This window comes from Leucoraja erinacea, chromosome 4 (assembly GCF_028641065.1).
Source record: "Leucoraja erinacea ecotype New England chromosome 4, Leri_hhj_1, whole genome shotgun sequence".
NCBI classification, from domain to species: Eukaryota; Metazoa; Chordata; class Chondrichthyes; order Rajiformes; family Rajidae; genus Leucoraja; species Leucoraja erinaceus.
Window position 1 is genome coordinate 97,696,287 of NC_073380.1, and position 24,907 is coordinate 97,721,193.

General features: G+C 43.8%; 1 protein-coding gene across 5 annotated transcripts in view; it reads right to left on the minus strand.

Annotated features, from left to right (window-relative positions):
* Window positions 1-24,907, minus strand: part of LOC129696711 (arf-GAP with SH3 domain, ANK repeat and PH domain-containing protein 1-like) — a 196,086-nt gene that overhangs the window by 138,160 nt on the left and 33,019 nt on the right. For all 5 annotated transcript variants that reach the window (XM_055634834.1, XM_055634832.1, XM_055634835.1 and 2 more), the window contains one exon: window positions 19,980-20,106. In XM_055634834.1, the coding sequence (XP_055490809.1) occupies window positions 19,980-20,106 (127 nt within the window). The remainder of the gene's footprint in view (window positions 1-19,979; window positions 20,107-24,907) is intronic.

The window sequence follows — 24,907 nt, forward strand, 5'->3', positions numbered from 1 at the left end:
TTTCTAAAAGATCAAATCTGATAAATCAAACCCCTTTCAAGTGGATTGAAGTTGGAGAGTAAAGATGTAAAATTAAGTTAGGACAATAGTTTTTTACTCCTTCACCTCAGGGGAAATCAAGTAAAAAGGAAAGCATGGGGAAGGTGACTGAAAACAGGGAAAAGGGAAGAATACACATAATATTGGAGGATTCGGAGGGGGGGGGGAGGTGGTGAAGATTCACTGTCATGGATGTTTATGTAAAGTGTGGGTCTTGGGTTTTTTTGTGATTGTTAAGACTGTAGAAAATGCAATTGCGTTCCAACCAAGCTGTTTGAACGACAATAAAAGGCATTCTATTCTATCTCAAAATGACTGGTACAATGGAAACAATAAGAATAGTCCAAAGGGAGAAAAGGAAGCTGATAGCAAGTTCTCAAAAAAAAAAATCAAAGAAAAACAAGTATTGGAAGCAAAGCGTAGACACAAAGACCTGCAGTTGCAGGTTTACTATGAAAGACACAAAGCACTGGGATAACTCAGCGGGTCAGGCACCAACTCTGAAGAACATGAATGCAGATGTTTTGGTTTGGAACCCTTGTTCAAAAAGCACTTTGTCTTTGCTGGAAGCAAGTTAATAAAAGGGTGGTCCCCCCGCCCCATCCCAAACCCAACCAGAAAAGATAGGTTTTGTAGTATACTGCAATATCAAGTTTACAAATACTGATATTGGAATACTGATGGAAAATCGAAGATAGACAAAAATGCTGGAGAAACTCAGCAGGTGCAGCAGCATCTATGGAGCGAAAGAAATGGGCAACGTTTCAGGCTTCGGCCCGAAATGTTGCCTATTTCCTTCACTCCATAGATGCTGCTGCACCAGCTGAGTTTCTCCAGCACTTTTGTCTACCTGCAGATTGTTGATGCCTTTGGCTCAATTTTCATGTGTGGGAGATGGTTATCGTCTGGCATTTTTGTGGCACAAATGTTACTTGCCACTTCTCAATGCTAGCCTGAAATTTGTCTAGATTTTGCAGCATGCAAATGTGAACCGCTTCATTTTCTGAGGAGTTACAAACACAATTGACACGGCAATCAGCAAAAATCTACACTTCTTATGTTTTGCAAGATAGACAACCAATTAAGTATATGTTGAAGAGTGATAGGCCTAAAGCAGTGATGCCCTTGATCTGGGATAAGTCGTCTCCAACAACCACAACTATTTTCATTTGTATGACTCAATTCATTGTGGTTTATTTTCCCCCCGATGTCTACTAACTTTAATATTAGCTGAGCTTAATATGGTCATGCATGATATTGAGAGTAGTTACCATCACTTCTGGAATTCAGCTCTTTGATCTGTATTTGAAACAAGGCTGTAATGATAGCCTGGGCCTCTGGTAGCAAGAGGCCCAGGCAAAACTCATTACTGAACAGTTTACCGAGTAAATGCCGCTGCACTAGATGGGTCAAAATCACCTTCCATAATTTTGCTGGAGATCGAGTATACTTAAGATAAGTGTGCAAGGGAAATCGCCACCGACTATCTCCTCCCTCAGCTCACGGATCAGTGCATATTCATGCTGAACAACTTTGAAATAGCACCAAAAGCACATGAAGTAATGTGCAGCAGCAGCAGAAATATACACCACTGTAATCGTGGCATGGGATATTCTTTTGAACATTTCTTGATGAATATTTTTGTGAATGTTCCAGTTTTGTCTTTGGCACTCACAAGCTGGTCCTTCCAGATAAACATGCGCATGGAACCTCCTATCATTGACCATTCAATTAGCAACTATCATTTAAGAGTAGATGTGGCAGGACAACAGAATTTTGAACTTGACCCTCTGGTTGCAAGATTGCATGGCTCCTTTTAGGTAGTTCTGTGTTATAGATGCACTAAGTTGGTATTAGTTAGTTAGTTAGGCACTAGTTAGTTTTTCTTCTTCTGCATTGAAGCAGATTTGTGTGCATGGCTTGACAGGGATTGCAGAATGAGGGATATCCCAGGCAACTGTTGCAAAGGCGTACATTACTGCTGTTACACAGAACATAGAACAGTACAGCACAGGAATGGGCACTTCGGCCCACAATGTTTGTGCTGAACATGCCTAGCTGAACGAACCTCATCTACCTTCACAAGATCCATATTCCTCCATTCCCTGCATTTCCATGTGGCTATCCAAAAGCCTCTTAAACACCACTATCGTATCTGCCTCCATCACCACCCCTTACAATGCATTCTAAGCCCACACCACCCTGTGTAAAAAACAAACTTGCCCCACACATCTCCATTCAACTTTCCCCCTCTGACCTTGTAGCTAGGCCCTCTAGTGTTAGACATTTCCACCCTGGGATAAAGATTCTGACCGTCTATCCCATGCCTCTCATAAATGTACACACTTCAATCAAGACTCCCCTCAACCTCTAGGCCCTGTCCCATGGTACGAGTTCATTCCAAGAGTTCTCCCGAGTTTGCCCCGATTCGAACTCGGAGATTTACGGTAATGGCCATTCGTCGGTACTCGGGGCTCTTGTGGACATTTTTCAACTTGTTGAAAAATCTTCACGAGTCTTCCCGAGCTTACCTGCTGTTAAACAAAGGAACAACAATAGCCTTCTTACCTGCCGTTAAACAAAGTAACAACAATAGCCACTCTCCACTCCTCCAGGATGTCGCCTGTGACTTGAGATGAAACAAAGATCCTCATCAAGGACATGGCAATCTCTTGCCTCCCTCAATAACATGAGATAAATCACAGTAGGCCCTGGGGACTTATCCACCTTAATGTTCTTCAAGAGCCTCAGCACCATCATCTTCTCGATCTCAAACTGCCGTAGCATTTTTTTTATTCTCCATACTGACCCCGCTGTCCTCCAAGTCCTCCTTAGTGAATACAGATGCAAAGTACTTGTATAGCACCTCAAATATATCATCCTACTCCAAGCATAGATGCCCTCTATCTTTCAGCGGTTCTACCTTCTCCCTAGTCACCTTCTTATTTTTAATCGTACAGAAAAAGCCTTGGGATTTTCCTTAATCCGAGTAGCCAATGACATTTTGTGACCCCTTCTGGCCCTATTAATCGCCTGCTTGAGTTATTTGCTACTCACTTTATATTCCTCATAATCCCCACCTTCTTAAACCTGACATATGCTTCCTTTTTCATAAAAGCAATACGCTATATGTTTTTCCTACTGTAACCAACAAACACTAGATATATAGTTTAAGTTTTTCAATTTATCTTTGCAATCAAATTTTATAACATAATCAATCTGCTCAATGCTGTCTACATTTAATCTTTACAAATGTTATGCTGTTTTTCAACTCGCCATGCCATCAATAAATGTAGTTGCACTCCTTTCATGTAGCCTATCCCACCTATTATCATGGTATGTTTCCCATTCAGTAGCCTTCGTAGTCTTGTGGCCAAAGTAAGCAACCAAACCTGAATTCCTCACAACCAACATGCATTCACCCTTCAGTTGCCATATACACATAAGTCTGTAGGAAAGAACTGTAGATGCTGATTTAAATCGAAGGTACGCATAAAATGCTAGAGTAACTCAGCGGGACAGGCAACATCTCTGGACTGGAAACGTCATTTATTCCGTCTCTCCAGAGATGCTGCCTGTCCCGCTGAGTTAGTCCAGCATTTTGTGTCTACACACAAGTCTGTGCTCTTTCAGCTTGAACAAATGGAAACAATGGCTTCAGAGCAAGACTGGGAAAACGAGCGAGATAACTGATCATTAAACAACGAAGCACTGCAGCTTATTGATCAAAGCAAAAAGTTAAACTATCTGCATAAAACCACATAGTAAAACAGCATGGAGAGTCAATTGGATTAATCAAATTATTGACTAATTTATATGGGATCTTACTGACTGTATATATTACAACAATGAGAAAGATGGGAATAAATATTTCATATCACCAGGCAGGCCAAATATACTCCTGCATACAACCTTACATCCACCTGACAAGACCTTAGTTTAATCCCCATTATCAGCAAACCCTTAGCACTGCATTTAAACATCCTTGCTAAACATTCAAATCTTGGAGGGCTGTGAGATCATAATCTTCAGACTCATGGAATAAGGACATAAATAACCCCAAATGTTTACTTCTAAATGTTTACATGTATAAAACATGTGTATGAGAAGTTTGAAAAGATTACATATTAAAAATGAGAACGGCAATGAACTGACTGGATATGGATTTATAAGATGGCTTTTTATCAACCATTGGTACATTTATCAAAAATGATTAATGTAAGAGAATCATAGATTAGAACTTCAGAAAGATAAACGTTAATGGAACTGAAATTGACTTAGAAGTCAACTCGTGTCTTCAGCTGAGTAAAGATGACAACTAACACCTAATTAAAAGCTTAAAACAAAGTTAATTATTTAACTTCACCAAAAATGAAAAATTTCACCATGATCTTCGGTGCACCAGCCTAGTATTTGGGCATCTGAGAAAAAACACTTGACCTCAAACCCAGCAGAAAGCTCATGGTTTACTTGGCGGCAGCCGGGCGAGTGAGTGGGCTGCGAACAACGGAGAGAGAACTGGCTTGATTCTCTGGAAACCGACAGCTGAGTGAGCGGGCGGGCGTGCGGGGGATGGGAGGAGCGGGGCTTCACAAGCTGCACGGGCAAAACGGAGAAGCTTCAGCGCGTGAGCGCCTCTGACCTCACGATTGAGCAGAACAACGATCCTATAGAGGAGCGGAGCTGTAGGATCTTTGCTGCAGAACGTTCTCGATCTTTCTGCGCCTTTTGAAGAACTGAGGGTGGGTGGGCTAATGTACCTCGTGGAAAACTGCTCATGCACGTTGACAGCAGCTGCATTAATCCAGAGCGGGGGGGGGGGGGGGGGGCACGGGGAAGGGCATTGTGAGGTCAGCAGCGGGGCAACCTTATTATTTTTTTTAAATGTCAGTTTGGTGATAAATTTTAGTAAATATCTCAGAAATAATGGACCAATTTTATAGAATTTGGGATTTTTGAAATCATAAGGAAAATTTCTACCAGAAGATTTCACTGTAATTGTAACGTCAGCAGCTGGGCAGCGGTCAGATTGGTCAACAATTTTAATAAAAAAGTCGGTAAAATAATGTACCAAATATGTAAAAAAATGTTCTCGTTTCGGCGTCTGGTTTTTGAGGAGATGTTTCACAGGCAAAATGATACACGCCCACCCACCCACACAGAGTTTTAAAAATAAATAGATAGATAGGTCTACTGTCTCGTATGTTGCAAAACATACTTGCCAAATAAAATCTGATTCTGAATGTCATGTTGTTACTTGCGAGCAAAGCACCAAGACAAATTCCTTGTATGTATACATACTTGGCTGATAAAATGTATTCAATTCAATTCAATCTGTCCACAAGACCCTTTTCCAGAACTGTGGTTGCTCTTTTAGTACTTCTTGGAGGACGACGACTATGTTTTAACACTGATGTGATTTCTACATGGTGAAACCAAAATGTATAAAAATGGCCCTTATTAAAATCTGACAACGTGCACTTTAACCACATGTGATTTTTTTTCTATTACAAATTTCAAATTATGGAGTACAGAGGCATCTAAATAAATGATGGGCCTTTGTCCCAAACATTAAGGAGGGCACTGTATTGTTGAATCTTGTATCAAGAGAACAATCTGATAAAAAAAATTAGCAACCTCTAATAATTTAGCGAAGCAGCATGCCCATGTCCTCTATCTTACATGCAATGGGTCAGCTGAATGAAAACAAAATTGGAAGTACCTGCACAAATAGCAAGTCACAAAAATCGTTAAGGGGTGTATTTTTTAAGTGAACAATTTAATTTAGAATGTTTAGAACAAAGACAATTGGATATAGAAGCAAATACTGGCTCAGCCACTGATGTTTATATCCATTGATAAGAACAAAAATTCAATTTACTCGACTCTCTAATCCAAATTTACTCCCGTATAGTACTAGAACCACCCTATCCCCTTTGAAAGGCAAAGGTAATTATAATTGGTCTGCATCAACCCAACTTTGATCATCACTTCTGCCCATACTCATGGAAATACTTTTCTCAGCTAAATGCGTTTGCTATAATGATAAACACATTGGTTTTAAACGTAGAACATATGTGCAAATATATTTATAATTGCATAAGTGCAATGTATATGTGTATATACATATTGCATATGTATAAGTGTAAATGATAAAGATCATACTTTGGAATTCATTAAACATTATAACAGTTTCAAACAAAGCTTCAACAAAAGAAAGATTAACAAAATGCTTTAGACGGAAACAGCTCACTTGAAAATTCTGTTCCACTCTAACCAGAAAAGGCAATATTGTTTTATACCATCACTAGTAATCCAGTAAAAAATGTTTGTAATTTAATTCCATTGTACTGCATCTTATTTACACCAAGCACTAATTTTTGCAGATATTGTTCACAATGCTGTCACAACAATTGCAAAGTGCATAATTAGATAATTCTGATTTAGCTCAATACAATGAGTAGCAAGTCTACACTTGCCCTTGGACAACTGCAGCATCTCAACTAAATTCTGTTTCTATCACTGATTAACTCCAATTTCAAGTTCAATCATAACAGCTTTTGCAATAGACAAAATGTAATTATGCATCAATAGACTATACAAAGAAATCCCAACCCAGCACAAAATTAGCTATAATCACAATTGAAGATGATTTAAAATATTCACCCTAACTTTTAAAACTAATAAATAGCAAGAGATGGAAACATAAAAACATAGAAAATAGGTGCAGGTGTAGGCCATTCGGCCCTTCGAGCCTGCACCGCCATTCAATATGATCATGGCTGATCATCCAACTCAGTATCCTGTACCTGCCTTCTCTCCATACCCCCTGATCCCTTTAGCCACAAGGGCCACATCTAACTCCCTCTTAAATATAGCCAATGAGCTGGCCTCAACTACCTTCTGTGGCAGAGAATTCCACAGATTCACCACTCTCTGTGTGAAAAATGTTTTTCTCATCTCGGTCCTAAAAGATTTCCCCCTTATCCTTAAACTGTGACCCCTTGTTCTGGACTTCCCCAAACAAACTAATGAAACCAATGAGTACAAAGAAAGCTCTACATGTAATTCCCGATTATTGAATAGTGAATTTACACCAGGTAATTCAATTTAATCCCCAAAATGTAGCTACTGGATTGGATTTTGCTGAGTGGGTCACCAGTGTCACACATTTTACCCTGACTTGGAACCGCTTGGGAAGAAAGCCATGGACCCAGTCCAACAAGGTAATCAGATGATATGAACAGGAAAGATGGCAAGCCAAGTCCTTAACTTTAGTGTCAAGCTTTTGAAATATTTCTGAACTTCCCCATTTGAATCATTCAAAAATTATTAAAAGTGAAATTAAAAAAACCGTTAACAAGTGCTTGAAAGTAAAAGCGAAACAAAAGGATTCAGATAATGACATTGTAACATAATAAAAAAAGTGATATCTTATTTTAACTTTTCTCCCTTGGCAGCTGCAAAGTCTAAATTAAAAAATGGTCACGAATCCTGTGCAGGACCATGTCAATGAGCTGTTGCAGAATCCAGAAGATAACACTGACAAATTCACAAGCTGGAATATGTCAATAAGTTCAAGGTTTCCACATTTGGAAGCACATGCTTATTTGAATTCAGATGTAAATGCCAGCATTTCGCCACAAGATTGCCTGCATTTTTGCCAGCAGGATTCAATAATTGCTTGTTATTTCAATCTAAAAATACCCTTTTTACAAAATGCCTTGAGGCAAGTTGTTTCAGAGAGGGAATATAATGACTTTGGTCTTCCCCATTCCTGCATTTCCAACATTGCTCTAGTTGTCGTGTTCTATAGTCCCCCAAATGTGGTCATGTGAAGATCAGCCAACGCAGCAGGCTAACTCAATACAATATCACTTACAGACAAACACTCTGCAATTAATTAACTCATTAGACCCAAAATAATCGTACCATACTCATCTCCATTTAATATCCATACAGAACTGCACAGAATTCAGTTACCGTAAACATACATAAATATTAGGACCATAGATATACTCTGATTCTTAATTTGAGAATCTACTAATTTATGTGCATTCCAGAATTTCTAATCTTCAAGATATGCGTGAGATACTTCTTTAACGATAATTACTTCGCCAATTACAAGAGCCACATTTAAACTTTAATTGCAATGACAAATTCCAAGTTTTCAAATATCTTGCATTTAGAAAAACTAGATTTCAAAATAACAAATGCTGTTGCATTTTGGGGAGGGTAGCAACTTCACATTGAAGAGTATGGCCCTGGGGAGTGTTGCAGAGCTGAGGGACCTAGGAGTACAGGTGCACAATTCCTTGAAAATAGCATCACATATCAGCAGGGTGGTAAAGGCCGATTTCTGTACAGTAGCCCCCATCAGTCAGGGTATTGATTATAGAAACTGGGACATTCTATTACAGTTGTACAGCCGCCGCACTGGGCCCATCGAACATTGCCGCCGCACCCAGCCCATCGAACATCGTCGCTGCACCAGACCTACCGAACATGGCCGCCACACCGGGGCTCACCGAACATGGCCTCCGCACCGTGGCCTACTCACCGGGCTGGCCAAACTGTGCCGTCCCACCGACCATCAGCCCACCGGGACCTCCCACGCTCCGTCCGCTGACCCGGACTCTACTCCCCACGTACTCCCACCATCGATTCCACCGACCCTCGCCACTCCCCCGCCCTCGCCTTACCTGCAGCCTGGACTCAGCACCAGGCCTGAACCTTCCACGCTGCAAATTCCCACTCCCCCGGGTTTGACTGCGCTGCGTCCTAGTGCTAGTCCCCCTAACCTTGGTAACCTCAAACCATGTGACCCCAGCTCTTCCCCACCCACACTAGTCTTCATACCCCCCTCCTCCCTGACCACCCACCACCCTCCCCACCAGACATTGCCTCGGCCTCAGTCCACTCACCTGTTGTCCTCCGGCCCCAACGCTCATCCCTGCCGTGTGTTCACCATCTCCCCTTACCCCCGCCTCTCTGACACCGAAAGGTCTGTCCTCAACAGAGGCCTTACCTTTGTCCCCCTCCGTCCCCACCTCAATGAGTTCCGCATTCACCACAAGCTCTTCTACCATCGCCTCCGCCTCACAGCGTACTTCCATGGGAAGGAGTCCTCGCCCGCCCTCCATTGCTGATCCCTTCCCCCGTTTCCAAGGGACCCCCTTCTCTTGGACCCCCCCCTCTCATGGCCATCTTCTGGCTTTAGACCTTTTTATTCAAAACTGCCGGCCGGACATCAACCGCCTCAACCTCTCCACTCCCCTGTCTCACTCCAACCTCTCGCCCCCCCCCCCCCCCCCCCCCCCCCCCCCCCCCCGTACAGCCATTGACTCACTCCGCAACAACCCAGGAGGTGCCATGGTAGTCTGGCGCGTTGATCTCTACAAAGCTCTACAAAGAGGTCTCTCTCGACACCTCCTCCTACTTGCCCTTGGACCATGATCCCACATACGAGCACCGGGCAACTATCTCTCGAACCATCACTGACCTCATCAACTCCGGCTCCCTGTCCTCCCAAGCCTCCAACCTCATCGTTCCCCAGGCCCACACGGCCCGATTTTACCTTCTCCCCAAAATCCACTCTCCCCATCCCCCAACTCGCAACAAGGGAAGAGTCCCCCTAGTCCTCACCTTTCACCCCACTAGCTGTCACATAGAACAAATAGTCCTCCGTCATTTTCGCCACCTCCAACATGACCCCACCACCCGCCACATCTTCCCATCTACCCCATCTGCTCTCCGCAAAGACCGCTCCCTCCATAACTCCCTTGTCAATTCTTCCCTCCCGCACCACCCCCTCCCTGGGAACTTTCCCTTGCAAGAGATGCTACACTTGTCCCTTTACCTCCCCCCTCGACTCCATTCAAGGACTCAAGCAGCCGTTCTAGGTGTGACAGAGGTTCACCTGCACCTCCTCCATCACCTATTGCATCTGCTGCTCTAGATGTTAGCTGATCTACATCGGTGAGACCAAGCGTAGGCTTGGCGATCATTTTGCCAAACGCCTCCGCTCGGCCCGCATTAACAAACTTGACCTCCCTGTGGCTCAGCACTTCAACTCCCCCTCCCATTCCGAATCAGACCTTTCTGTCCTGGGCCTCTTCCATGGCCAGAGTGAGCACCACCGGAAACTGGAGGAGCAGCACCTCATATTCCACTTGGGCAGTTTGCACCCTAGCGGCATAAACATTGACTTCTCCAATTTCCGGTAGCCCTTGCTGTCCCCTTCTGCGCTCCCCCTCCCCCCTCTTGCCCCTCTTCTTCCTTTCTCCTTTCTTCTTCCCCCCCCCCCCCATCAGTCTGAAGAATGGTTGCGGCCCGAAACGTTGCCTATTTCCCTCACTCCATAGATGCTGCCAGCACTTTTTGTCTACAGTTGTACACGACATCTGTAGTTGGAACGTTACTACAGTATTCTGATGGATAGGTTATATAGGCATTTGGATGGGAAAGAGCTGACTAGCATGGTTTTGTACATGCCTCACAAATCTGATTTGAGTTTTTTGAAGACGTGACCAAAAAAGTCGATAAGGGCAGAGCTGTAGATGTTGTGCACATGGATTTCAGTAAGGCATTCGACAAGGTTCCGCATGGTAGGCTGCTCTGGAAGGTTAGGACGCATGGGATCCAAGGACAGATAGCTGAATGGATAGAAAATTGGCTCCATGGAAGGAAGCAGAGGGTGATGGTGGAAGGTTGCTTCTCGGACTGGAGGCCTGTGACTGGTGGTGTGCCACAGGGTTCAGTGCTAGGCCCGTTATGGCTTGTCATTTACATCAATGATTTGCATGAGAACATACAGGGCAAGATTAGCAAGTTTGCTGATGATACAAAAGTGAGTGGTTTTGCAGATCGTGAAGATGGTTGAGAAAGATTGCAGCAGGATCTGGATCAATTGGCCAGGTGGGCAGAGGAATGGTTGATGGAATTTAATAGAGAAGTGTGAGGTGTGCATTTTGGGACATCGAATAAGGGTAGGACCTACACAGTAAATGGTAGGCCTCTGGGTATTGTCGTAGAGCGGGGCTCGAAATTAACGGTTGCCTGGTTGACGTGCTATTTTGCCCAGCTTGGCAAGCACCCGGGACACCTGCCGTTCAACTCTGAGCGGGCTCCCCCTCTCTATCTGTCACACTGCGTCTCCGCCCACCATCCGCGTCCGGGTCTCCGCTGTCCATCCGCTCCTCATCCGCCGGCATGCCCAGCCGCCTTGCACTGCCACGACCTGCACATCCTCCCCCTGCACATGCGCACAACCATGGTCAGCACATGTTTGGCCGCCTTGCACATGCGACTGCCACGGTAACTGGACGGCGCCGGGCACTTTCTCCCTCCCTTTGCATTGTGAGAGATCTGGCCGCCATTGCTGTCTGGTCGCCAAATCAACGCAGAATCACTCCCTGGAGCTGGAGTAACTCCCTGGAGTAACTCTTGCTTCTTGGCTTTCTGGTCCTGGTCAATAACAGCCTATTGCACTTTATCTGTTTATTTATTGTGTATATATATGGTCTATGGTATATAGACACACTGAACTTTTATCTCCTGTTCTGTATTATGTTACATATTCTGTTGTGCTGCAGCAAGCAAGGATTTAATTGTCCCATGTGGGACATATGACAATAAAACTGTCCTGACTCTTGACGTGGACTTAAGTAAAAAAGGGTTCTTGGGAAAAAAAAGAGCTATCTTAAATTTAGTTATGTCTGGTTGGATAACTATGGTAGGGTGAAGACTATTCCATGCTTTAATTGTGCGGGGGAACTCCATGGAACAGCCAGCATCTCTGGATAGAAGAAATTGGGTGACGTTTCAGGTAGAGAACCTTCTTTAGACTCCCTCTGGTTTTAGTGTTTTTAGTTTAATTTAAAAATACAGCATGGAAACAGGCCGTTCAGCCCACCGAGTCCAGGCCAACCACCGATCACCCATACACTAGTTCTATCCCACACATTAGCGATGTAAGTCAAGAGTGTTTTATTCTCTCACGTCCCAGTTAGAACAATGAAAACCTTACTTGCAGCAGCACAACAGAATATGTAAACATAGTACTCTGTAAACAATGTTATAAATGAGACAACAGTGTATATTTGTGTGTGTGTGTGATATATATATATATTCCCACACACGCACACACAATTTCCCTCCTGGGATTAATAAAGTTCTATCGTATATGTATGTGTATGTAGGTAGAAACTGCAGATGCTGATTTAAACCGAAGATAGACACAAAAAGCTGGCGTAACTCAAAAGGGCAGACGGAATCTCTGGACAAAAGGAAAATATTACGTTTTGGGTTGGGTCTGAAAAAGGTTCCTGCACACCTATGGAATGTGGAAGGAAACAAGATCACCCGGAGAAAACCCATGCGATTAAAGGGAAAAGAAGCAAACTCCATACAGACAGGACCCATATTCAGGATCAATTCCAGGTCTCTGCCACTTTTAGGCAGCAACTTTATGGCTAATGTATTGCCCCATAGTCTTGAACTGAAATAAAACATACAGTAGCTGTAAAGGGGGACAAAGCGTCACTTGGAGATTTAAAACTTAAAACGGATAAGTTTATTTTTTTAGTAACCAATGTTACCAATGTATAATTTTGTGCGCTGGAAAACAAAATATAGTGGCACAGCTGGTAGACTTGATGCCTCACACGCCAGAGATCTGTGTTCGATCCTGTCCTCGGGCAGTGTGTTGAATTTGCACATTCTCCCTGCAAGCTTGTGGGGTTCCTCCCACATCCCAAAGACGTATTGGCTTTGTAGATTAACTTGTCTTAAATTGCCCCTAATGTGTAGGGAGTGAGTGAGGAATGTGGGATAACAGAACTTGTGTGAATGGGTGGTAGACACAAAAGCTGGAGAAAATCAAAGGAATTTTGATGGAGCAAAGGAATTGGCGACGTTTCGGGTCGAGACCCTTCTTCAGACTGATGTCGGGGGGAGGGGGCAGGAAAAAGAAAGGAAGAGGCGGAGACAGCAGGCTGTGGGAGAGCTAGGAATGGGAGGGGAAGGAAGGACAAAGCAAGGACAAACCTGGAATTGGAGAAGCCAATTCATAGAGAATTCATACCGCTGGGGTGTAAACTACCCAAGCGAAATAGGAGGTGCTGTTCCTCCAATTTGCGGTGGGCCTCACTCTGGCCATGGAGGAGGCCCAGGGCAGAAAGGTCGGATTCGGAATGGGAGAGGGAGTTGAAGTGCTGAGCCACCGGGAGATCAGGTTGGTTATTGCGAACTGAGTGGAGGTGTTGTGCGAAGCAATCGCCAAGCTGCGTTTGGTCTCACCGAGGTTGATCATACGCTGAATTATCCAACCACATTTTTGTTTGGAAGTGGAAGAAATTGCATTCATTGCGACGTGTAAAAAGAGTTGAGATACTGTATTATAATTTTGCTGCATGTCATTGTGGCATGTCTTGTCTTGATTGGTGAACATGTTTAGTCTGTGACTTTATTTGAAGCAGAAATATGCGAATGCTTCATTGAGCATAATTACGACTGGTAACTACGCACTTCGTCCGAGCACATTATTGCACGCCTCATGCAAGCCGTCTTAAATGACCACCTAAACTGTTATTTGCCAACCTAAAACGTTACCTAGGTTGCCCGGATGGAAACAGAGAAAAAAAGTTAAGTGAGAGCCCTGTATATACACCCACAACCACTGGTCAAACCTAATGGCTTAGCACTTCAAAACATTGATACAGAAATTAAAAATTTCAGCATTCGCTGCATACTTATTGCACTAAATTTTACACATCTGATGTCTCACCTCAAAATAATCCAAGCCAACATTGTCTTATTGCCCATATATTCCTCCAAACACAGAATATTGGTTATGCCCAGGTATACAATGCATTGTGCAGAAAATTGGCTGATATATGAAAATCACAATTTGTTGATCAAAAGACTTGACCAATTCAAATTTGATGTACACATTACACAGTGATGAATTTTGAGAAGTTTGTATCTGTATGCAATAAAGCTATTGATGCTTCTCAATCAAATGTAACATTAATTTCTCATATTCTCTTCAAACACAAGAGAATAATATGCCATTCTTCCCCTCCTGCCAGCCAATAAGATCACAACTGATTTTATTTTTACTTCTGTGTCACCCTCCTGCACTAACCGTGTCATTTGATATCTAAAAATCAATCCCATTCTTGAATACACAACAAACTGAGCCCCCACCACCATCTTAAATAGAGAATTGCAAAGATTTACTATACTCGGGATTTTTTAAAAAGCTAAATGGTGCCTTCTGACAATATGTACACCCACTACCACTGGTGAAAACTAATGGATTATCATGTTAAAACATTAATACAGAAATTAAATATTTCAGCATTCATTGCTACTAATTATACTCAGTACTAATTGACTTCAGGAAGCGAAACAGTACACACACCCTGGTACAGGTATACATTGATAATGTCGAAATAGAGACAGTTGAAAGTTTCAAGTTCTTAGGAATAAATATCACTGAATTTATCTTAGACCAGCCACATTGAAGCAATGGTCAAAAAAGCTCATCAATGCTTCTATTTCCTTGGATGACTTTGGACGTTCGACATCTTCAACAACTCTCTCCATTCCTTCTCTCCAGAGATGCTGCCTGTCCGGCTGAGTTACTCCAGCACTTTGTGTTTGTCGTCAACAACCCTCATCAACTTCTACAGATGTGCCACAGAAAGCATTTTATATATCACACAAAAAACACATCAGTATGTATCACAGCATGGTTGGATAACAGCTCCTTCCAAGACCGCAAGAATATGCAGTCGTGGATGTAACCCAGACCATCTCACAAACTAACCTCCCTTCCATGGACTTCATCCACACTTCATGCTGCTTCGGCAAGGTCACCAGCACATTTATGGACTGGACACTTCCTCTTTTCTCCTCTCCCATCAGGCAAGAGGTACAGAAGTTTGAAAATGCATACCTCCAGATTTAGAGACAGTTTAATTCCAGATGTTATCAGGCAACTGAACCATCCTCTCACCAGCTAGAATGCGGTCCTGACCGCCAATCAACCTCATTGGAGGTAAACTATCTTTAAGGGACTTTATTTTGCACTAAATGTTAAGCCATTTATCCTGTATCTGTACATTGTGAACTACTCTGTGGTAATCATGTAGTCTTTTCATTTACTGGATAGCAAGCAACTAAAAGCTTTCACTGTATCTCAGTATGTGACAATAATAACTAAACTAAATTTAAAATTCCTCATTAAGTTTGCAGATGACACTAAAGTGGGTGGTAATGTAGATAGTGGGGATCATTATCAAAATTTGCAGCAGGATCTTGTTCAGTTGGGCTGAGGAATGGTTGATGAAATTTAATACAGAGAAGTGCGAGGTGTTGCAATTTGGGAAGTCTAATTTGGTAAGCAGGACTTGCACAGGATTCTGGGGAATGTGGTAGAGCAGAGGATCTACCAGTGCAGGTACATAGTTCCTTAAAAGTGGCGTCACAAGTAGATAGGATGGTCCAGAAGGCTTTCAGCACATTGACCTTCATCAGTCAAAGTATTGAGTATAGAAGTGGGGAGATCATGTGACAGTTGTACACTACATTAGTTAGACCACATTTAGGGTATTGTGTTCCATTTTGGTCACCTTGTTACAGGAAAGATGTTGTTAAGCTGGAAGGAGCGCAGAGAAGATTTACCAGGACTCGAGGGCCTGAATTATAGGGACAAATTGAGTAGCCTAGGACTTTATTCCTTGGAGCAGAAGAGGATGAGGGGTGATCTTATAGATGTATAATATAACATGAGAGAAATTAATAGGGTAAATACACACTTTTACCCATAGTAAGGGAGTCAAAAACCAGAGGACATAGGTTTCATGTTTAAGAAGGAACTGCAGATGCCAGAAAATTAAAGGTAGACAAAAATGCTGGAGAAACTCAGTGGGTGAGGCGGCATCTATGGAGCTAAGGAAATAGGCAATGTTTCGGGCCGAAACCCTTCCTCAAACATAGGTTTACGGCGAGTATCCTAGATTTAGTTTTGTCAGGGTGCTGCCATGTCCCAAGGACAAATCGTCCTCCGTAGATTGCCTCTAGTGCGTAGAGAGTGGATGTGAAAGTGGGGTAACATTGAACTTATATGAACTGGTTACTGATGGTCGGCATAGACTCAATAGGCTGAAGGACCTGTTTCAATGCTCTATCTTTTAATCAATCAAAAAAAAATCAAAGTCCTTCCTAAATATGAAAAGCATGTGTATATATCAGCCTGTGTAAGAAGGAACTGCAGATGCTGGTTTAAACCGTAGACACAAAAAACGGGAAGAACTCAGCAGGACAGGCAGCATCTCTGGAGATGCTGCCTGTCCTGCTGAGTTACTCCAGCTTTTTTCTACATACCAGCCTTTCAGATAGTGAGTTCTAGATCCTTATAAACCTCTGTATGAAGAGGGTTTATCATTGACCTCCATGGCCTCTCTGCTAAGGGAAATAAGCCCTTGCTTTTTATTCTGTATTAATTTTATGGAACACTACAGTATTATAATTTTACTCAGTTTCTCTGCCACAGAAGGTAGTTGAGGCCAGTTCATTGGCTATATTTACGAGGGAGTTAGATGTGGCCCTTGTGCCTAAAGGGATCAGGGGGTATGGAGAGAAGGCAGGGATGGGATACTGAGTTGGATATCAGCCATGATCATATTGAATGGCGGTGCAGGCTCGAAGGGCCGAATGGCCTACTCCTGCACCTATTTTCTATGTTTCCTCTGTTTCTAAGAAAACACCAAGCTGATCTAACTTTTTCCACTGCTAAGATTTTAGTCTTGAATATCCATTGCATTCTCTTCAGTGCAAAATTTTATTTTCTAACAACATGATGATCAGAATTTGATGCAATACTTAAACCTGCAGTCTAACTAGTGTTGTGCACAATTCTATCGTAAAAGCCTTGCCCATAATATTCTGTCTCATGTAATAAAGCACCCCAATGAATCCTGCATCCTTTCAACATCAACAAATACACAGTCCAAGATACTCATGTTTCTCCACAATTCTCAGCATTAACATCGCCTTGTTATGTCTCCCAAAATGCATTATAACTCTGGAGTCAATTTCATTTGTCATCTTTCTGCCCAACTGACCTGAGCATCTGCAATTTTCTTGCACTCACTTACTTGTTGTAAACCAATGTCAATTTTTGTACCTTCTGTAAATTAATAAACACCACAAAAAGCAAGGGTTTGACTACCGTGTGTTTTTGACACCCCGCTGGTAGCAGTCTTCCCGGCATAACACCAAAACAATTCACTTTTGATTCCTGGTGCTAAGTAAATCTGTCACTATCTCCTAGATCCCAAAGACTTTTGACATTTGTCCAGTCTGCCAAGAGTCACCTTGTCAAAAACTATATTAATTACATCAAGCATTGTCCTCATTTACTTTTCCAATTACCTCGTATTATCAAGAATTCTTTTTGCACTGACAAGTTCAACCAAAATATATTTCAGCATCTATAAAGTATTATGAGATGAAATGTAAGCATTCAAATTTCTCAATACATTATGCAAATAGTCATACATCATGGAAACAGGCCAACTTGCCCACACCAACCAATATGTCCCATCTACACGTACCAGCTGCTCCATTTGGTCCAAATCCCTCTAAACCTGTCCTATCCCTGTACCTGTCTAACTGTTTCTTAAACATTGCAATAGTCCCTGCCTCAACTATCTCCGCTGACAGCTTGTCCCATATACCCACCACCCTTTGTGTGAAAAAGTTGCCCCTCGGGTTCCTATTAAATGTATCATCCTTCACCTTAAACTGTCCTCTGGTTCACTATTCCCCACACTCTGAGGATGAGACTCTTTATGTCTACCCGATTTATTCCTCTCTTGATTTTATACACCTCTTATAAGATCAACCCTCATTCATCCTCCTGCGGTCAAGGAATAGTGTCCCAGCCAGCTCAATCTCTCCCTAGGGGTCAAGGAAAGAGCAGTCACGTCGCGGCCCTGTTTCCACCAATCTATCCACTACCACGCACAAGAAGCGACAAGACAGACATCATTGTGCAGATGCCGAGAAGTGTGTTCAGCTCTGGCTGAACAACTTCTAATCTTGTGTGTGGACTCGATAAGAAGAAGAAGAACTTCTCCCTATAGCTCATACCCTCAAGTCCTGGCAACATTCCTGTAAATCTTCTCTGTACCCTTTCCAATTTGACATCTTTCCTATAACAATGAAGGACAATGGGCCAAAAACGGGTTTGACCACCCTATCTTCCTGTGACGCCAGCTTCAAGGAATCATGTATAGGAAGGAACTGCAGATGCTGGTTGAAATCAAAGATAGACACAAAATGCTGGAGTAACTCAGCAGAACAGGCAGCATCTCTGGAGAGAAGGAATGGGTGACGTTTTGGGTCGAGACCCTTCTTATTATGTACCCGCACTCCTAGATCCCTCTGCTCTACAACACTCCCAGAGCCCTACCATTCACTGTGTAGTTCACTGTTTAGGTAAATAACATAACTAGAAAATGGCCATCTGAACAAAGCACTTAAAACAAAGTTTAATATTAACAATATTGTCAGGGCAACAACTATCTTGCTCCACAATCCACATATAATAGCATTATGTTATTTTCTTGGCATTATATTCCATGCAAGCGGTTTTAGTCCTAGCCTAATTAAGTGAAGGATGGTGATAACATGCCATCTCCCAATAAGATAATCACAGAAGCATTCAAATTATGCCTTGGCAGAATGTTCAGGACAGATATTGAGGGCTGAAGGGCCTGTTCTGTGCTGGGTTCTAGTATGCCATCCAGTCAACACTCAGTTAAAACATTTCACAAGCGCCTCTGACAGCCTAGTTCCCATCTTCCTCAATGATAGATTCTAGAAATACAAGGGCAATTTGATATTTTAAGAAATTAACATCTTAAAAATAAAGAATCGCAAAATAAATTGCAGATACTAAAATTTTCTGAGCGAACCAAGAAATGAATTGAGTAAAGGTACAGCCTTAGGCCCAGTTACCACCTCAATTCTACACCAATAGCAACCCTGAAATGTCAGAGACAATGAAAAATCCATCATAGAAATGCAATAATTAAGACTTTATAGCCTTCATCAATCAAGACGCAAGGCCAGCCACGTACCACCATTTAAAAAAGCTTTAAATCTTTTAAAAAGGGATGCGAAGAACTATAAAGAAGGAAAATACAATTTAGATTGCTCGGTGACAGTGACAGAAAATCCAATTGGCTCTTTAAAGTTTAATATGAAAAAAATTACATGGGCAGTCTGGAAAGATTGACGATACCCAGAACACTGGAATAATAAAATTAGTCTTTCGCCAGAATATTACAACACCACAAACGCAGTGCTACAAATCTGTCTTTCACAAGCTCTGCCAAACATGGGGAGGGTTACAGGAAGAAAGGTGCTGTCTATCTTTTGCTGACACATGCACACAAAAAAGAACACAATATTGGAGAAAGGGCACATGTCCTAAATTCCTCTGCGCGCACGTCCTTCAGAAACTGAGCGGGATCATGGAATATCCCGCAAGAACAAACATTTTTTTAAAAATAGGAAATGTGGTTGGAATTAAAAGGGGATGCGGAATAAGGTTGGACAGCTACTAGAGATGTAACCAGCCCCATCACCGACGGTCAAAGCTCGCCCCCCAGCACCTGAATTATGCAACCACGAAATGCGCAGACTTCCAAGAGAAAAAGCAGGGAGGAACGAACGAAAGCACACACGGCAGCGTGCCTGCAGTAGAGCCAGCGGCATCTGCAACACAGCAAGACAGATGGCTGCCTTTCTCAGTCCCAGCCCCCCTTGTTTTGCTTGTCCCTCCTTCCTTCCTTCCCAATTGCTCTTGCTCTCTCTCTCTAGCCCAACACCCCGAAGAGCTCGACTGCGCCACACGACCTTACCTCCTCGAGCAGGGACGCCGTGTTCCTACAGTTGAGTAGCTTGGTGGTGAAGCTGGAGGTGGTCGGCGAGTTGTAATCTTCCGTCGTTTCGGCGATGAACTCCGATACGGATATTTGATCGGGCATCCTTCACAGTGGCGGGGGGGGCGGGGAGAGCGGCAAGGAAAAGCCAAGGGTCCAGGTGGTGGTGTGGGAGGGGAGGGTGAACATGAAAAGAGAAACAATAACGAGAGCAGATTAATCACAAGCTCCCCTCGTTGCAGCCGCCGCCGCCGCCGAGTTTGCTGCGCTACCTCGCGCACGCGCGCCCGACGTCTCTTCCTCCAAGCCCGCAGTCGGCCGCTCGTGCGCGCGCGCGCATCGCGCTTGCTCAGGCCGGCCGGCGGTTGCCCGCGCGCGCGTCGGGTCGCGTCACGTCACGTCACGCCGCACGCGTTCGCTTCCACTCGCCGTCCGGGTCCGGCTCGAGGTAGCGGGTCACGTGCCAAAAGAGGCGAAAAAAAACACAAGGAAGTGCAGTGCGCACGCGTCGAATGTAGCACCATCAATGCCCACTCCCTCCCTCCCTCCCTCCAACCTTTCTTTGTTAGTTGAGGGTCCACCTCCCCTCCCACCCCATCATTCCTGGAAGGCCAAGGTAAAAAAAAATTGTCCGCAAATGACCCCATTCCCTGCGATGCAATAAGGTCAGAATCACTAAAGATATAATAGTCAATAGTCTATTTAATTTGTCTATTTAATAGTCTATTTAATTCAATGTCTGCATTGCTACCTGTACCATATGCATAATGGCAGAGGATCAAATAGATGACAGAATTGAATGTGCGGCTTAAAGGATGATGTGAGAGAAAGGGTTGTTTTTTGGGGGGTCACCACCATCACTAACTCTAACCCTAACGAGGAAGTTATTTGAAAAAAAGACACAAAGTCAAGTGCTGGAGTAACTGAGTGGGTCAGGCAGCATCTCTGGAGAATATGGACCAGCGACGTTTCGGACCGGTTCTGAATTTGAATTAGACAATAGACAATAGACAATAGTGCAGGAGTAGGCCATTTGGCCCTTCGAGCCAGCACCGCCATTCAATGTGATCATGGCTCATCATCCCCGTTCCTTCCTTCTCCCCATATCCCCTGACTGCTATTTTTAAGACCCCTATCTAGCTCTCTCTTGAAAGCATCCAGAGAACCTGCTTCCATCGCCCTCTGAGGCAGAGAATTCCACAAAATTAGACAAAAAGTGCTGGAGAAACTCAGGGTGAGGCAGCATATACGGAGCGAAGCAAGTAGGCAACATTTCGGGCCGAAACCCGTCTTCAAACTTATGTGAGCGTAGGGGCGTGAAGAAGAAAGGAAAAGGTGGAGCCAGTGGGCTGAGGGAGAGCTGAGAAGGGGAGGAGAAAGTAAGGACTACCAGAAATTAGAGAAGTCAATGTTCATACCGCTAGGGTGCAAACTGCCCAAGTGAAATATGAGGTACTGCTGCTCCAATTTACGGTGGCCCTCACTCTGGACATGGAGGAGGCCAAGGACAGAAAGGTCAGATTCTGAATGGGAGGGGGAGTTGAAGTGCTGAGCCACCGGGAGATCAGGTTGGTTATTGCGAACCGAGCGGAGGTTTTCGGCGAAGCGATCGCTATGCCTACGCTTGGTCTCACGGATGTAGAGCAGCTGACATCTAGAGCTACGGATGCAATAGAGGTTGGAGGAGGTGCAGGTGAACCTCTGCCGCACCTGGAAAGACTGCTTAGGTCCTTGAATGGAGTCAAGGGGGGAGGTAAAGCGACAAGTGTAACATTACTTGCGATTGCAAGGGAAAGTGCCCGGAGAGGGGGTGGTTCGGGTGGGAAGGGACAAATTGACCAGGGAGTTACGGAGAGAGCAGTCTCTGCAGAAAGCAGACGGGGGGAGATAGGAAGATGTGGCCAAAGGTGGGATCCCGTTGGAGGTGGCGAAAATGTCGGAGGATTATTTGTTTTATGTGACGGCTGGTAGGGTGGAAGGTGAGGAAAAGTGGTCTCTGCCCTTGTTATGAGTGGGGGGGATGGGGTGTGAGAGCAGAGTTACGGGACATAGAAGAGACCCTGGTGAGAGCCTAATCTATGGTGGAGGAGGGAACCCCAGTTCCCTGAAGAATGAGGACAACTCCAATGCACTGGTGTAGGACACCTCATTCTGGGTGCAGATTTGGCGTAGACGGAGGAATTGGGAATAGGGGATGGAGTCCTTACAGGAAGCAGGGTGGGAAGAAGTGTAGTCCAGATAACCATGGGTGTCAGTGGGTTTATAGTGTATGTCGGTCAGGAGTCTATCCACTGCGATGGAGATAGTGAGGTCAAGAAATGGTAGGGAAATGTTGGAAATGGTCCAGGTGCATTTGAGTGCCGGATGGAAGTTAGTGGTGAAATGGAGGAAGCCAGTGAGTTGTGTGTGGGTGCAGGAGGTAGCACCAATGCAGTCGTCGATGTAGCGGAGGTAGAGTTCGGGGATAGGGTCACTGTACGTCTTGAACAAGGATCGTTCGACGTACCCTACAAAGAGGCAGGCATAGCTGGGGCCCATGCGTGTGCCCATGGCTAAGCCTTGTATTTGGAGGAAATGGGAGTCAAAACGAAAAGTTATTAAGGGTAAGGACCAGCTCTGCTAGGCGGAGGAGAGTATCAGTAGACGGGGATTGGTTGCTTCTCCGGTCGAGGAAGAAACGGAGGGCTTTGAGACCCACCTGGTGAGGGATGGAGGTGTAGAGTGACTGGAGTGACAATTTGAATTGGCTGGGACCAGCATCCTGGCAAATTTAAGAGCTGAAATACAAGTTGGTAGGATTCAGGTGGAGTGGAAATGTAGTACTTTAAAATAAGGGGATAACTTTAAGGTGAAAGGGGGAAATTTAAATGAGATTTACGAGGCAAGTGTGTTTTACACAGTATAGTAGACGCTTGGAACACTGCTTGCGAAATTGAGAATCACATACAACAGAAATTTGAAGAGTCTTTGAGACAGGCATGCACACAGGCTAGAAATAGAGGATATAAAATATGTTCAGTTAGATGTGCAGTTTTAATTGGCATCACGGTTGGCCAGAGAGCCTGTTCCTGTGCTACATAGTTCGAAGTTCTAAATGGCATGGTATTGCATAATAACCATATAGGAGAAGATAACTGAGAATGTGAGAGGAATGGACAGTGCATACAATAAGAACGCAATGAGGATTAATGATTAAAAGACAAAATTAAAGGGTCTATCTGGATGCACAGAATGTGAGCTTATTGAAACATAAGATTATGGGGGGTGTTGATAAAGATGATGCTGGAAGGTGGTATTATCCAGAACTAGAGACCATTTTCAAATGGGGGGTGACATGTTGTAGATCAGCACAGGAAAAGGTCCTTCATTCCCATAATGTCTGCTGAACATGATGCCAAATTAAACTAATCTCTGCTGCTTTTTCGTGCTCTATCACTGCAGATTGCATGTGCCTATCTGAAAGCATGTCCCACCACTCTGTGTGGAAAAACATGCCCTGCACGTCTCCTTTAAACTTTCCACCTCTTATTTTAAAACTATCCCCTTTAGCCTTTGATATCTACACTGTGGAAAAAGGTTCTGACTTTTCGCAATTTTATATACTTCTATCAAGTCTTACCTCAACCACTGATGCTCCAAAGAAAACAATCCAAGTTTTTACAAAAACATTTTCTGAAAAACTTGGGACCATTCATCAGACTGATTGTGGTGTGTTTATGGGGAGGGAGAGGGGGGAGGTGGTGGAGAAATCTGGAAGAGAGGAGGGGAAGGACAATATGTGTATACAATGTCTGGCAAGTGATAGGTGGATACAGGTGAGGAGGATTCCTGATAGGTAGATGGTTGGAAAAGGCCAGTGATGAAAAGTCTAAATGTGTGAAATTAGGATAGAAGGGTTGTGCATTGTGAAGCCAGAGCAAGGACTGGAGCTATTGGGAGAAGTAGGCAGGCTAAGACTTCATTGCTTAGAGTGCAAGCGGCCCAGGGGGGTGGTGGTGGTGATGTCATGAGATGTGTGTAAGATCACGAGGAATAGATAGGGTGAATGCACAGAGTCTTTTACCCAAAGTACAGGAATCAAGAACCAGAGGACATAGGTTTAAGGTGAGAGGGGAAAGATTTAATGGGAACCTGAGGGGCACCATTTTCACACAGACGGTGGTGGGTAGATGGAACGAGTTGCCGGAGAAGGTAGGTGAGGCAGTTACTGTAACAACATTGAAAATACATGGATAGGAAAGGTTTAGAGGGATAGGGGTCAAGTGTGGGCAGGTGGGTCTAGTATAAATGGTCTATGTTGGTTGGCATGGGTAAGTTGGGCTGAGGGGACCCGTTTCCATGCTGAATTACTCCATGTCTCTAATGTAGGTGGAAGAGGAGGGGGGAGAGGGGATATGGGCGCGAGGTCAGGTGGGAAGAGAAAAAAAGGGGGCTATTTGTGGATAGGTTCCTAATATTGGAGAATTCAATGTTCATACTTATAGGTTGTAAGCTACCCAAGTGGAATATGAGGTGCTGTTGCACCATTTTGCATGTGGCCTCACTTTGGCAAGAGAAGAGGCCCAGGTCAGAAAGGTTGGTATGGGGAAGGGGCGTTCAAATAATTAGCAACCAGGGAATCCTGCAGGCCTTTAAAGAATGGGCCTACCAGAACACCGCCCTGTCTGAAGCCATTTGTTGCCATCCCTGATTTTTCCTGGTCTCTTCTCACCAGCTCTACTCCACCCCCCACTTTCAGTCTGACAAAGTGTCCCAACTCAAAATGTCCCTCATCCTTTTTCTCCAGAGATGCTGCAGAAGCTGAGACAGGGAAATTGATAATGTGCATAATGAAATAAAGGCAATGTTAAGAAAATTATGGCTTATCAATAGAAGACACAATGATATAACAAAACTAATCGCAAATC